Below are 15,103 nucleotides of genomic sequence, written 5' to 3' on the forward strand. Positions count from 1 at the left end.
TTTACATGTATTACTCGCTCATTACGATCGCAATAAGTGCTCCGTCCTTCGTCTTCCGTAGCAACAATGTAAATTCATATTCGGAGGGGTAAAAGCTATATATAGTGGTGTAAGTCAAGTTTCTTGAAATATCGACTCGTGTGCATAAACGCAATTTATATATTGCATCTATGCACACGAAGCAATATTTTAAAAAATTTGACTTACACCACTATGGCTTTTACCGCTCCATTCATAATAATGTAAATTTATGGCGATTTGGCGACATAATTCAAAATACTAGTGTTTCATGGCGACTGCCGCGCAAATTAACACAAGATATGAATTAGTTTCATTACGGTAGTATAAAAAAAAAATTAAATCTTCAAAGTGCCAATTTATTTATTATATTCAATGTTCAATCGAAATAGAATTTTTAGAAAAACTATATAGTTACAAATTAAAAAGAAATGGCGGACCAATCGCGGGTCACCGCGTTTCGGGCTTCGACCAGAAAGTCTCTAGACGGGCCGTCCGCGGCAGATCCGCGCGGCGGCGCTCGCGCTCGGCCATCGGTTATTTCTCCGTTAACCGAACGCGCCGGGGCCGGGGCCGGGGAGTGCGTTGGCTTCTCGCGACTCGCGACTCGCACAGGCGCGAGCGAGCGGTGCGGTGGATCGCGATTCGCGAGTCGAAAGGGACGTGGTACTATCGCGACGCGGCGGCGGCGGCGACCGTGGACGCCGCTCGAGAGTGTGCGAACGGGTGAGGTGGGTCTCTCGCGGACGCGGACAGGACGGACGGCCGACTCGGGGTCCCGGGGTGGCGAGAGGCAACTCCGGCGTCCGGCGCAGCCCCTCGGTCCGCGCGCGTCAGCGGTGAGCGGTGAGCGGCTCGCGGCTCGCCGCGCCGCGACGAACGAAAATGGCGGGCCGTGTCGGCCTCGACGCTACGAGCGGCGGCAGCGGCGGCGGTCGCCGACGACCTTGTTAGCCCCCGCGTCTCGCACGGTGACACGTGTGTGCGAGCTCGACGACGAGACGGTCGCGTGAATCGACGCCGACCGTACCGGGGGATTTTCCCGCCCTCCCGGTGTGTTGCGTGCTGCGTAGCTGCGTGTCGCTCGCACGCACGCACGCACGCACCGCGTTCACGCGTTCACGCATTTACGCACGCACGCTCGCACGCTCGCTCGTCCGTCGTCGGGTAAGCGTGTCGTTGAAAAACGGAACGAGCCGAACGGAACCGCGGAACGTTATATCCGAGTGTTGTGAATAACAGTTCGACGGTGGGCAGCACGCACATAGTACTCCGGCCCGCGGGAGAGAAGGAGACGGAGAAGACACAGGTAGCGACCGTGCGAACCCCCGCAGGTGGGAGGGAGGGAGGGAGGGCAGGAAGGAAGGAAGGAGAGAAAGAGAGGGAGAGACGGAGGAGGACGGAGATAGGGCAATAGAAAGAGCGAAACCCCCCCTTTACCCTCTCCTCCCCGGGAGAGAGAGAGAGAGAGAGAGAGAGAGAGAGAACAGAGACAGACATACAGAGGACGCACTGGCGGCGAGAGGCAGACGGCAACGAAAGTTTGATAGCGGCGGATCGACGATGGGCAAACAAACGCGATGGAGTGAGTTCGCCGCGAGGTGTTGACCGTGCCGTTCGGGTGACGAAAGAGAGAGAAAGATATAGAGTGAGTACGCGGGGAACTGCCGGAGTAAGATAGAGAGCGACGGTGATAATTTAGACGGAGGGAGAGAGAGAGAGACAGAGAGTGCCGCGATCGGCGGCGGCGACCGCGGGGGATTGTAACACACGTTGCGGAGGACGACGAAGTCTTGATGCCGATGCCGGCCGAATACCACGAGGGCCACAGTAACCACGAGAACGCCAATTTCGCTCTCGGGTCCACGCAGGACGCCAACGACATGACGGCCAACATGTACCGGGTGGGAGGTAAAGTATAACCGCATGCATTCCGCGGCCTGTGTTGTCCGGACTCCGGAGTCGAGGGGAACGTTGTCCGGCGACAACGACGACGACCGACGACGATAGCGATGTCGATCGTCAACGTCGTCCTCGTCGTCGTCGTTTTCGTGAATTCGAGAATGTGAGAGACGAAGAGAGGGAGAGAGAGAGAGAGAGAGAGAGAGAGAGAGAGCGGCTTTAATTAACTCCGAGAAATTAATGTTTGCAAATGGCATCGCAATGGCGTCCCCTATACCCTCCGCGCGCGGCGCGTTCTTCCCCCTTCCCCTCCCGCTTTTACCGCTCGCCCCCGCTCCCCGCGCGCCCTCTCTTCTTTCCACTCTTCATCTGGATCTCCCTCGTTCTCTCCGCCACCCCTCGGCCCCCCTTCTCCCCCCTTCGGTAACGTCCTATACCTACGCTCCGGCTTTTCCTCCCCCCCTCCTCGCTAATCCGACTCCTCCATTCTTCCTTCTCTCTCTCTCTCTCTCTCTCTCTCTCTCTCTCTCTCTCTCTCTCTCTCTCCCCCCTGTCCCGTGTTTTCCCCTCTGCCCTTCGTTCGCCACCTTCCTCCCCCGCGTCCCCCCTCCCTCCTTCCCCCCGTGCAACCGTCCTATCTCACGTCCAGGTCACGCTAATTTCTTACGCGACAAATCTCGCGGATCAAAATTGGATCCTGGCGATTACCGCCTGGAGCCCGCCGTATTCGTTGTATCGATGCGCCGTACACGAGGTGCCGCGCGCTAGATCTCGGCGACGAGAGCGAGAGACCGTTTTCCCTTTCCCCTTCCTTTCGTCCTCTCACCCCTACTCTTCCCTCTCTTTTCGATTTTGTATCACCGGTAGCGACGGCAGCGGCAGCGTGCACGTCCGGCCGAAATCTCTACTTCCGCCTTTACCTCAACGAATTTTTTCGAAAATGATCTCAAAGATCTAGAGAAGATCATTTCACCCGGTCTCTCTTCCCTTTTTTCGAGAGAGGACGTCGGTTATGCCAAACGCGAGACAATTTAAAGCTCATTGAGATGGATAATTTATAGTTGTTGTATACGCTTTTCTCTCGCATTTTTCTTTTTGCAAGATTGTTGATTTACGATTGCTATTTTTTTTTTTTAGATTACGTGTATTTCGAGACTACCACCTCGTCGCCGTATCAGATTAGGAGGATAGAAGAATTAAATAAGGTAAGATATTTAAGAGCGGGGTCTCTCTCGCGGCGCAGCAGCGGCGCTTTTGCATTTTAGCGAGAAATTTATAATGAGGATCGACCGGCTATTTATATTCATCCGTACTCTCGTATCTAAATATATTTAAGTCCTCTTAATAATGCAGATACGCGCATACGCTTAAGCCGCCGTGATTATAGACTCGGCATTAAAAATTCGTTAAACCTTTTTTATTTTTTGTTTCCCGTTTCTTCCAGACCGCGAACGGGAATGTGGAGGCAAAAGTCATGTGTTTCTTCAGGCGGAGGGATTTGCCGTCTACCTTAGTTATGCTGGCGGACAAACATCAATGTAAGTAACACACGTCCGCGCGCGCAAAGCTATATCGTGTTATCGTGAACATTTGTAAAAGGTGTGGGAAGACCATGCGTCTCTCTCAGAGAGTCTCACGTTAGTATAGAATTATTCCGATTTTTCTCCTTATACGTCTCGCTTCACGCACATATTTTCACGTACGAAGAAAATAATACTTCCCTTTTTCTAGATGTAAGCTAAAACACGCTTCCTCTCGAGAAGATCTATTCCGATATGCGATTTTGTAACAGTCTCCGGTTTTTTTGAATTGTATACTAACGTATTACTACTAATACCAACAACCGCACGAATGCCTGCTTTCGTTAGTTGCGACACGGAAAAAAAATGGAGCGAAAATCTCCTGCCGCGTGTATCTCGCCCGTCGGAGATAGTCTCTTCTTAAGCGCGACGCTACCCCGCTCGCGGCGGTCCGGCGAAATCGCGGTTTTCGAGCGTGTATGCAAAATGCGACGACACGAGCGAGACGCTGAAATTACCATAAAGCACGAGAAGAACGAGTTAGTTTTAACGCTCGCCGGCGTACAAATCGATAACCGTTCATAGGCGAGGAAAATTCATCCGCGAGCACGGTTTCATCTCTCCAGCATGGAAGATTCTGGCCGCAATTTCCAGGCGGTATCGATTTTCTCCGCTTTGGCAATCATTATTGACGAGAGACACCTCTCTCTCGCGATACAGGCGGTACGAAAATTCGAGAGATATCGGAGGGCAGAAGAGGAGGGAGGGGGGGGGAGAGCGCGTGCGACACCGCGTGTATCTGTGTGTGCGTGTGTGCTGTGCCGTGTAATATGACTCGCACAGAGCCGGAAGAGTCGCGAGGCGTCACTGCCTTTGCGCGATCGTCGCCGTATAACACGGTTGTAATCAGGGGGGTGGGCGAGGAGGGGGGGAGCTTAGTTCGATTTGCGGAATCTATCGCGGCGAAAATCTACGTAAATGTGTCTCTATTAGAGAGTAAATAACCGGTTCCCGAAAAAATTGTCCTCTCGCACTCCTTTCTAGATCGATCAATCCCGGAGGATGCTTTTAGGAAGTCTCGCGCTCGAGGTGCGAACATTTCGCGCCTGGCTGATCTTGAACGCGATACGAGATCCGCTTACTCGTTCGATATTAATCCGTTCTCCGAGGATCGAAAAAGAAAGGATCGAAAAAATCGCGTTCCCAGGAGACACGCGAGACCATACGCGAGACATACGCACGTATATACGCATACACACAGAGACGCGCAGACGCACGCACGCACGCACGTACGCACGCACGCATTTCTGTTTCGCTCGCCGCGCGCGTAGAGTTTCACATTATCCCGGGGCTTTCTCGATTTTTCCTTCGCAATGACAAAGATAATGAGACGCGGGGATTTGGGGTGGGAATGTATAATAAGTAAAGTTGCGGGGGTGGTTGGGCGGGTTGTGGGAGACGGGGGTTGTATCGATCTGCCTGGGGGGATGGGGGTGGACGAAAGGGGGGACGCTGGTGCACCCGCTAGGTCCCCCTTTTCCACCTCCTCATCCTCCTCCATCTCCATCTACCTCCCGGCCCTCCTCCGTCTCCTCCTCCTCCACCACCACCACCACCCCCTTTTTCCCCCCTACACCCACTCCCGGTCCACCCACCACCCTCAACTAAATGGATGGCTGACGCAGGGGTTGCTTGGGTATATGTTACGTGTATTCCCTCACACCGACGCACACCGACACGTGTGTACGAGTGTGCCCGGGCGAAAATGGTGGGCCCCACTAGCCATCTTCGTTTTAAGCATTTGCTACCACTCTCTCCCCCCGTACGTTCGTCCCCCTCGCCTCGCCAGGCTCCCCCCTTTTTCCCCCCTTCTTCCTCTCCTTCTCGTCCTTTTCTCCTCCTCTTCTTTCGCGCCCCATGTATATATATATATAAAATATATATGTACACGTTTCTCTCTCTTTGTCTATGTTTCTGAGTATGTGTATGTATTATATATATGTAACGGCCTCGTCGTCCATGTATATATGCGTTCGTCCGGCGGTATTTGCTCCGAATTGGGTTCTCTCCCCTTTTCGTCTTCTCTCGCACTCTCTTTTTCTCTCTCTCTTTCTCTCTTGCTCCTCCGAGGTATGTACTTCGAATTTTCGTGTAAAAAAAAAGGAATATACGTTTCTCCTTTGTCTTTCGCGGAAGTCGATACACACGCACTACGGGCGCTATCGCACCCGGGTGTGTCCGCGTGTGACTGCAAGCGGAGAACGGAAGGGGGCGAAGGGGGTTCGAAGGAAAAGGGCTCTATGGAGAAATCGGTCGCGGCCCGTGCTCACGCCGGCCGGCCGGCGGAACGCTCGCGTACGGACCGCATTGGAAGGATCAACGGCTAATTAGACGGACGGCGAAAGTCCGGCCGAGCGTAATGAATTTTTATCTCGTTCCGTGCCCCGCGGTCGCCGGTCGATCGCGGGGTGCAAAAACGTCGCGCTGACGATCCGCCGCTGTCTCGTTCCGCGCGCGCTTATTTTTTATGCCGAGGAAGCGGCCGGCATGCGAAGGGCCACTCGGGCCACGCGAAAATATACGTTAATTATGGGATATCTGTACTCCATCGCGTTATGCATACGTCCGCGAAACTCGAAATGAGGGTTCGACCGCCGGAGGTGGTATTTTGATCTACTCTCCTGCGGAGGAACGGTCAACGTGGCGTAGGTATTGATCTCGCACGTCGTCGCACGAATGAAAATACGACGTGGAGCTATGAATTGTAAATAGAAACGCGGACGGAATTGGCCGAGATAATCATGATCGCGATTTCGCACGTAACGCAATTGCGCAATCACGATTGCGCTTGATGAGCCGGACGACGTGTTCGTTCGGTCGGCGTGTACGGAATCGATAGGATAGAAAAGCGTAAGGAACGTAAGGTGGATGACACGGTATAGAGCTCGTAAGGGCTGTAAGATATGGTATTTGCGCTTTATAGCACAGTCGTACGTATCTTCCTGCGTCCTATTCTGTACAAGATTAGAAAGACGAGAAATACGTAGAGTGGGTGTCTTGTAATGAAAATTCCAGTGGCAAGCGCGGAGCAGCAGAGGTCAGAATCCCCTGCGAGTACACAGAATCAGAAATTCGAGAATCCCGACACTACTAAGGAAATGACTAATAAAGATGGTATCGGGCCCAAAGTGATGATCAAAGGGGGCGGGAAAGGGGGCTGGCTGAAGGCCCCATTATCGGAGGCCCAAGAGCCCCATGGTGAGTGAGAGTAGTCGATCGAAAGATGACCAATTACCGACGAATCTAATCGAGCTTTTGCGTCTGCGAAACAGCGATTGCAAAAGTAGCAATTGTAAGGAAACGTATAAACGCACATGTCTTTTCGCTTGTATAAAATGCGTACGTTTAGTTGGCATACAAAATTTAATTTTTGTACATTTTTCGAGTAATGCGAGGTCAGTTTTTGAGCACAAGCATTTTTTAATATTTTACTGATAATACATTTTTAATTTATAGTCTTATAAAATTGACGTTAAAATAAATATTTATTTAAGGTAGGCACAGAAATATAAGTTATGTATTGAATTGTAAAACCTTATCTTATTTTAACATGTTATTGGTAAAATTGAAATTGATAAGTGTTTTCGCTCTCTCTCTCTCTCTCTCTCTCTCTCTCTCTCTCTCTCTCTCTCTCTCTCTCTCACACACACACACACACACACACACACACACACACACACACACACACACACACACACACACACACACACACACACACACAAAGCGTTTAATAATGCGTAGATTCGTCGGTAAATGGCATACAACTTGCATCTTTTGATTATCTCATTAGTCTAATATAGAAGCCAGTGACGATACAAGGCTATTGATTTAGCGGCGGGATTTATCAAAATTCTTTGTAATCTTGGTGTATGTCGCGAGTCAAGGCAAATTTCACTGTAAGGCCAAAGAGACAACAAATTGGGCGTAGCCCGGGCTCCTTTCTTTTAGTTAATTGACAAGGGGTTCGGTGACTTTTATCACAAAAGTGCCCGTACAAATCATTCATTCGCGTTCATTCACAATCACATTCATATAAATACCTCGCCCAGTATTATTGATTTTTCGTATTTATTCAACCTCTTATATTTAGAACAGTAGATTCTCTCGCGAACATCTTATTTATCAGCATCTTTATCGTATCGCCAGCTTTAAATATTCTCGATCCTCCCGTTAGTCCAGCTAGAGTCTCGTCGACGTGGCACACCTTCACCTATCATTCATATACATAAAAAGAAGAATCCCGCCGCATTATATATGATGACACTTTAGTAATCTGAGGCTTCTCTAAACGACGTAATTTTTTATCGACAGTTAATCGCCTTTCCGTTGCAGATTATTGTTTTTGCCTTGCAATTTTTCTTCGTTTGCCTTTATGTTGCCCGCTCTTGCTGATGTTTCTCTTTTTGGTTCAATACCACGCTCGAGTTTTCATTGATTCTGCCCGCATTTCATTTACTTCAATGCTTTAACTTCCTGCGAAATAGATGAGACGAGTAAGAGATTAATTAAAAAGATAATGCTGTAGGTACTCAGGACGTACGTTAGTCTTGGGTCCGAAAGCTACAAGACGTCGCGTGAATTAACTTCCACTCGATACCAAATCGATATAGAATTTTATTACAAAAATTATTAAGACAATTAGTTAAAGGTACGAGCGACAAAGATGATAATGAAAAATGAAAATAGCTTCATGGATGTTCAAGTATGAGGATTTAAGCATTTCGTCTCCTCGCGTGTTTAGCCTTTATGTTTATCTTCTTTATATTTATATTTTGATAGGCTTTACCGTTATTGCATACCTCTTCTGCATGTTCTTTAGAAAATAATCTCTTCCTTATAGTGATGTGACTGTTTTTAAAATCGATATATACATATATATATATTAATTAAAAGTAAAGTGCAACAATTTATGGTTTCAAGTTTTAAAATTATTTGCTTAGAAAATTAAATGTATTATTTTATAAATATATATGATTATTCAGCTTTTTTAACTTGTTCATTGTTGATAACATATTCTTTTTTTTCTGTTATTCGAACTTATATTGATTTACACAATGATATTCTATCTCACGAGATACACGAATATTATTTCGCTTTTTTTTTTCGTCGTGTATAGGGATGGAAGAAGGTGTTCCCGGAGGAGTAACGGAGTTAAGTTCTAAGCAACGTCACCAAATGAAACACAGGGAACTGTTTTTATCGCGGCAAGTGGAGACGATGCCCGCCACTCACATTAGGGGCAAATGTTGCGTTACGTTATTGAATGAAACCGAATCCTTGACGAGCTACCTGAACAAGGAGGATTCATTTTTTTACTGCTTAGTATTTGATCCTGCTCAACGTACTTTGCTTGCTGACAAAGGTAAGATATCAAGGTGCACATTTCTATTACGAGCGATATACGAGAAACGAATCGAGATTAACTTAATACTTGTTATGTTGTAGGCGAAATTAGAGTAGGTAATAGATATCAAGCAACAGATATACCGGCGGTTTTGACGCTCGCGGAGAGAGAGGCGGATTCTCGCAGGTTACAAGACTTGGAGACCTTGGTTTGGACTCCGAGACACAATTTGACAGATCGTCAAATTGATCAATTCCTCGTCGTTAGCAGATCAGTAGGCACCTTCGCGAGAGCCTTAGACTGTTCGTCCTCCATTAAGCAGCCCTCCTTGCATATGTCCGCAGCTGCTGCATCTAGAGACATCACTCTGGTGAGGGACGTTCCGTTTGGCGCATGTTCTGCGGACAGATAAATATAAATAGATAAATGAATGTTCTTACATAGAGTATTGTGTCATTAAATTTTATCAATTGTATTGCAGTTTCACGCGATGGATACATTGCACCTGCATGCCTATGACTTATCGAATGCCTTAGCGTCTCTAGTACCTAGCACCGGCCCCGTATTGTGCCGGGACGAGATGGAAGAATGGAGCGCGTCCGAGGCGAATCTGTTCGAAGAGGCGCTCGAGAAATATGGGAAGGATTTCGCCGACATACGAGCGGACTTTGTAAGCGCGAATTAATACATATGAATGAATAAGAACGTAGCTACATTTGAGCAGGTTTATTTAACGTACGTTTCTTATGTTTTCCAGTTACCGTGGAAAACGCTGAAGAATGTAATTGAGTACTATTACATGTGGAAAACGACGGATCGGTATGTCCAACAGAAAAGAGTAAAAGCTGTAGAGGCGGAAAGTAAACTGAAGCAAGTATACATACCGAATTACAACAAGAGTCCCGCGTCGACAACCGCTCCTTCCACCGCCACGATTGTACCTCTGGGCAATAGTAACAACAACAACAACGGAAAGCCGACCAGCATTTTGAACGGTAATAGTAACGGCAGTATGGTGGGCGACAATTCTGGAATACTTATGGTCGGAGTCGGTGGGAAGCCATGCGAGAGTTGTCAAGTCGTCCAAAGTCCACAGTGGTATGCCTGGGGACCACCGCACATGCAGTACCGTCTCTGTCAACCCTGTTGGACATATTGGAAGAAGTACGGAGGGCTCAAGGTATGCGTACGATCACTTCAACGAAATTGTCGCTGTAATGACGAACTTGTACATCTCATGCCACTTTCTCTTTGCCACGAAATAGGTGCCGTCGCGCATAGACGACGTCGATCTCGAAAGGAAACGTGCTGGCGCCGGATCGGATGAAGAGAGCAAAGGGATGGGCGGCGCGCACAGGCCGCATCGATGCAGCATTCCCACTTGTGGCAAGGAGTTCAAACTGAAGGCTCACCTGAGCCGTCACTATGCGAGCGCACATGGAGTGGATCTGCGCGGCGCCGCCGGAAGCGGCGGCGGCGGCGGCGGATCGCCGCGACCGGTCATGAAGACCCGGTCCGCATTCTACTTGCGCACCTCCTTGTTGGCGCGTGCCGCGCGACGTCTGTGCGCCGTGCAATTGCGCACACGTCACGCCGCGCGGGCGCCCCATCAGCCGGTGAATGCCGCGCCGTTGCGGCACCTATGCGCCCAGCTAGCATCCAAGACACCTTCGGAGCTACGTCTCCTTTCACGCGCCGTACGACTTCGGACGCGTCCTAATGTGATCGACATCGCCTCGCGCCTAGGCGATCATCCAGCACCACGGCAACCCGGCGACTGGGACTGGCTGACACTGACTTCCCCGGCGCAACGCAAGCAGCCCGACCGGGTCTCATTTCCACGTCCGCCAAAAGCACCGGGTACATAACATGCATTTATTATATGTATATATATATATATATATATATATATATACATGATTTAAAAAATTAGACAAAAATCAGGTAAGGTATGTAAGATCTTTTGAGATGGTAGTCTTGACAAGTTTTTCAGTAATAAAGAAATGAAGTAGGTGTATACCTGTAATATATTATAAGATTGTTAAGAAGAACGCGATGATTTTTTGTTTGTTGTACTGGGAATATTACTCATTATATTATCTCATTATTTATCCAACATTCTTGATTATTTCAATTTACTCTCTACATGTATACTATAATTACAACACAATTATAAGTATATAATGCATGTATGTAATGATGTATATACAACAGAATATTTTCGTATTCCGTCTTGTTTGAGATAATTTTACACGAAGCAGAAAGAAATTACACTACAAAGTATTTGTATTACTGATAAAACCAGAGATAATTTAGTTAATTACCTTCATATACATATGTGTATGACACACATTATCTGATCACAAAGTATTAACGTTTTAGATGGCAGTCTTTTATACGAGAGGGTACCAAACAAGCCTGAGGTGGACAGGCTCACGTTGACGCCACCCCAGCCGCAGCCTGTCATGTCGACCCAGCAGAATATCTTGAAACGCCCAAGACCGTTCGACGAAATCAACGGTTCAGATGGTAAGTTTCACTATCACGCTCAATGCGTTTAATATCATTCGTGTTTCATTACGATAGAAAGATAATTTTATGCAAATGCAAGATTTTTTTATTGATTAATGATAACAATAATAATTAATTCTTGGATAGGGAATATCCAAACAAAATACCTTTTTTGTTTATATAAACTGTTATAAGTAATGAAAAAAAGAGAATTTTATGTGCATCTCAATAAAGCGTCTAAGCAAGAATCTGTTTAAATAATTTGTCTTTTTATGTAGAAATATTAGCCAGACAAGATCTTATATCTCAATAGCGATTAGTACCTGACAAATGGGACTTTTATAATCGTGTATTAATACACATTAAATAATTTAGAAAAGCATATTTTTTTGACGTGATATTAATATTGATAATCGTTAACACGCCATGAAGATATCTTGCAAGTACGATTATATATCAAAGTAACTGAAGTGTTCTTTAAAATTGTCACGAGTCTTTGTCTTTCCGTTTTTAGGTATCGCCCTGAACGCAGGGCTTCCTTCTGGCGCACCGCCCACGAAAAGAACTCATCATCCACAGCAACTGCATCCGAAGCACACGCTGGAGCACCCCGCGCCCGCAGTTCTTCCTCTTGCGCCACCTCTCAATGGTAGGGCTACTCATCCACATACGCTGCCTCATGGTCCACCGCTATCCAGAAGTAACGCGCGTAAACAAGTCATGTCGTGGATGGATGCGCCTGATGATGTCTACTTCCGCGCCACCGAACAGATCAAGTTAGTATAAAAAGTCAGATGATCGAAGACAAGCATAAATCTCGAGGAATAATCAATGTAAAGAATGTAAAGAAATTTTTAAAAAATCTCTGATTATAACATTTATTAAGGAGGCTCTTACCTCGATCATAATATGACAGATCTTTATGAAATTAATATATGTTGTAAAGTGAACCACAACGGACCGATGCCCAAAACTTGAGCATAGGTTGACGATAAAAACTGTAAAAATATCAGTATTGAAATTCGCATTTTTAACACAGGGCATATGGTAAACACTAAAATTTTTACCGGAAGTGATGTATTTTCTTGGCAAGTTTGCGAGCCAGGTAAACAAAAAACTAAGGAATTGTAGTTAAAATAATAATCTTTCTAATGATAAGAAGAAAACTTGGTGTTGACGATGAGTTATAAAAAATATTGTAAGTTTTAATATGACGTACGACAGGTTAGGCGAATGATCTTCCGAGTGTCAAAATCGCGCGAAGTTTTTAACCTCACTTGCACATGTCTTTTCTCTGCGCTGTATGGTAGCGGCATAATTATTCTCTCGCGCATTGACAACCTTTATTTTCGCGAATTTTCCTTTCATTTTCCCTCTCAGCATTCTCACGTTATATCTTTCTTTTGGCTCCATCTCTTCATCGCATCATTCGCTACAACGCTACACGGCTACACCTCACTTAGCTGCAGACTGCTACAGACGACGTTGTGACACGTGACACGCGCATGTTCTGCTCTTTAGCACTGACGTAGTCAACTGACTTATTGTATAAATTTTAATATTTACACTAATAGAACATATAACTTACTCTTACACTATGTAAAAATCATTATTTATTTTTTTATTTAATTTTCCGATAATTTTATAACCAATTATTAATGATAATTTTTCGGTTGCTACATTGATTAGAGCAGCCGGGTAAGAGCCTCCTTAATTACGTAATGAAAACTATTTCAAAGAAGATAATGCAAAAAAAAAATACAATAATTTTTTATCTTAATTCTTAATGTTTTAATAATCATGATTATATGGTAATAACGCATGCATTTGCTATGCTAATTCTTCTAATTTACCGAATTGCAGAAGAGCCAGAAGAGCCCTGTCCTCGGTGGAGTTACGAAGAGCGGCACGCAAACCGTGGCGCAGAATGTCGCTTCCCCTGAATCCGCTTCACCTCCAAAGAGCTGGTCGTCAAGATGACATGGTTGTTATCTTGGATTGAATCCGCACAATCAGGACGAACACAATCGGACGATATTGTATTGTCGGTTCACTAATTGCAAAGCGTGACGCTGTTAACGTAATCTTTAATCAAGTGAAGTTACATATAGTGAAGATCACAGTTTTGTGTATTGTCATCGGCAGCTCCGATCGAGCAACAATCGTTAACTTTAGAACCGGAAGATTTCGAAAGCTCCTCCATGACGAGATTTCTTTTTTTCTCTTGGAAGACGATCAAATCGTGTGGTAATAAAAAAGAAAGGCCTCGCTTGACCGAACGTGTATGTTGAACAATCGAGAACATCGTTGAACTGTAACGACTTCACTACTTATGGAGTACTATTGAAGAATTAATGTTCAGCGAACTAAGTCATTCAACGTGAAACATGATTTTCTATCCGTATTAATTATTGTTGTTATTAATAATAATTATTAATAATTGAATGTACATATACATTATACTACACACATAGCCATGCAACATAACACACAGCTATGCGACACGACAAACACAACACATACATATACACACATTTCACAAACACACTCTTAATATATACATGGACACATCCAAGTACCAAAATTTGGTACGAATTTAATAGCGATAAAAAAATATTGGCCGATATCTGCGGATAAGCTCATGAACAGTTGTGCGCAGAACACACAGTGGTAGTACAATTTTCGAATAACATTTGGAACGGAGTATATTTCTAAGTATAACATACTTCCAAATCGATACCAATATGTTTTTCGGAAGTTAATTACTCGAGCGTTGTATTTTCTGAGCGCAACTAACGTTACGGCCGTGCAGGTAACAGAGACGAATGTCTGATCGTCGGAAGCGAATGCGTTAGGGAGAAAAAGAGTAAGCGAGAGAGAGAGAGAGAGAGAGAGAGAGAGAGTGCGCGAGAGAATATATAACCGAGCGAGAGAACATGTAACCAAGTGAGAGAATATGTAATCGAGTGAGAGAGAATGAATTAGTACGTATGGGAGACAGAAAGAAGGAGTGCTCACTGTGAATATTTTTATTAAATTTTCAAGTTTGATGACTTCCGTCTAAAAAATTAATAAATAAACATAAGCATAAGTGAAAACAGTATCCTAATCGTTCTCGGCTGCCGTTGATTCTTGTTCCAAAAAGGTTTAACTGCATGCGAAAGGCTTCGTTGTCGCGATACCATCGATTTTCCCGTGTTTAACGAATTTTCCCCAACTCTTCCTCGTTCTATCCCTGAAGCGATGAAATAATTTCGACTTTCGTTTCTACGTTGAATAATGTCGCGATTAGTTTGTCTTTCGCCCGCGAGAAATTGTCGGGATTATTTCGCAAGGTATTCGTTTGAGTACTCACAAACGAATACTTTGCGAATACGAGTCGTGAGTATTCGCTTATATAAAAGCTTATATGTTCTCCAAGAGAATCATTGGTCTTAAATAAATGATTTTACTCAGAATCGAGAATCGCGCACATGGTAATAGAACGAATGTAATAGAACTTAATTAATTATTGATCATTAGATTTAAATAAACTATAATAAAGAAACTATAAATCGATCTAAAAAAGATGGAAGGAATGGAAAGACCGACGATGGATAACGCAACATGTTAGTTACCTTCTGCAATATATGTCTGTTCCTGTTTTATCATGAAGCGGTCAACGCAAATGTTTTAAAAATCTTTAGTATCCACATCGTTTCAACAATAATATAATTTTTTCTACCGGAAATAAGTTGGCACTGGAATA

At 45.3% G+C, this 15,103-nt stretch overlaps 1 protein-coding gene across 2 annotated transcripts; it reads left to right on the forward strand.

Annotated features, from left to right (window-relative positions):
- The first annotated feature begins 569 nt into the window (after positions 1-569).
- Mta1-like (metastasis associated 1-like) lies at positions 570-14,458 on the forward strand. 2 transcript variants are annotated; one of them, XM_077402016.1, is made up of 12 exons: positions 570-1,929; positions 3,058-3,125; positions 3,365-3,458; positions 6,516-6,698; positions 8,617-8,862; positions 8,946-9,214; positions 9,326-9,514; positions 9,602-10,024; positions 10,110-10,704; positions 11,227-11,373; positions 11,870-12,131; positions 13,219-14,458. In XM_077402016.1, the coding sequence occupies exons 1-12, from the start codon at positions 1,815-1,817 to the stop codon at positions 13,355-13,357; spliced, it is 2,730 nt and encodes a 909-aa protein (XP_077258142.1). In that variant the 5' UTR covers positions 570-1,814; the 3' UTR covers positions 13,358-14,458. The 2 variants fall into 2 exon arrangements, with proteins under 2 accessions (XP_077258142.1, XP_077258143.1); XM_077402017.1 differs by lacking the exon at positions 6,516-6,698 and having other exon boundaries at positions 571-1,929.
- Positions 14,459-15,103: the final 645 nt, after the last annotated feature.

Source organism: Temnothorax americanus, unplaced genomic scaffold, assembly GCF_048541705.1.
Source record: "Temnothorax americanus isolate GAGA-0224 unplaced genomic scaffold, ASM4854170v1 Scaffold15, whole genome shotgun sequence".
NCBI lineage: Eukaryota > Metazoa > Arthropoda > Insecta > Hymenoptera > Formicidae > Temnothorax > Temnothorax americanus.

Excerpts from the sequence above, each read along its gene's own strand:
- Mta1-like (XM_077402016.1), top strand. The coding sequence starts at position 1,815 with ATGCCGATGCCGGCCGAATACCACGAGGGCCACAGTAACCACGAGAAC. Across the intron at positions 10,705-11,226 it reads ACGTCCGCCAAAAGCACCGG|ATGGCAGTCTTTTATACGAG; the intron begins GTACATAACATG and ends TTAACGTTTTAG. Across the intron at positions 12,132-13,218 it reads CGCGCCACCGAACAGATCAA|AAGAGCCAGAAGAGCCCTGT; the intron begins GTTAGTATAAAA and ends ACCGAATTGCAG.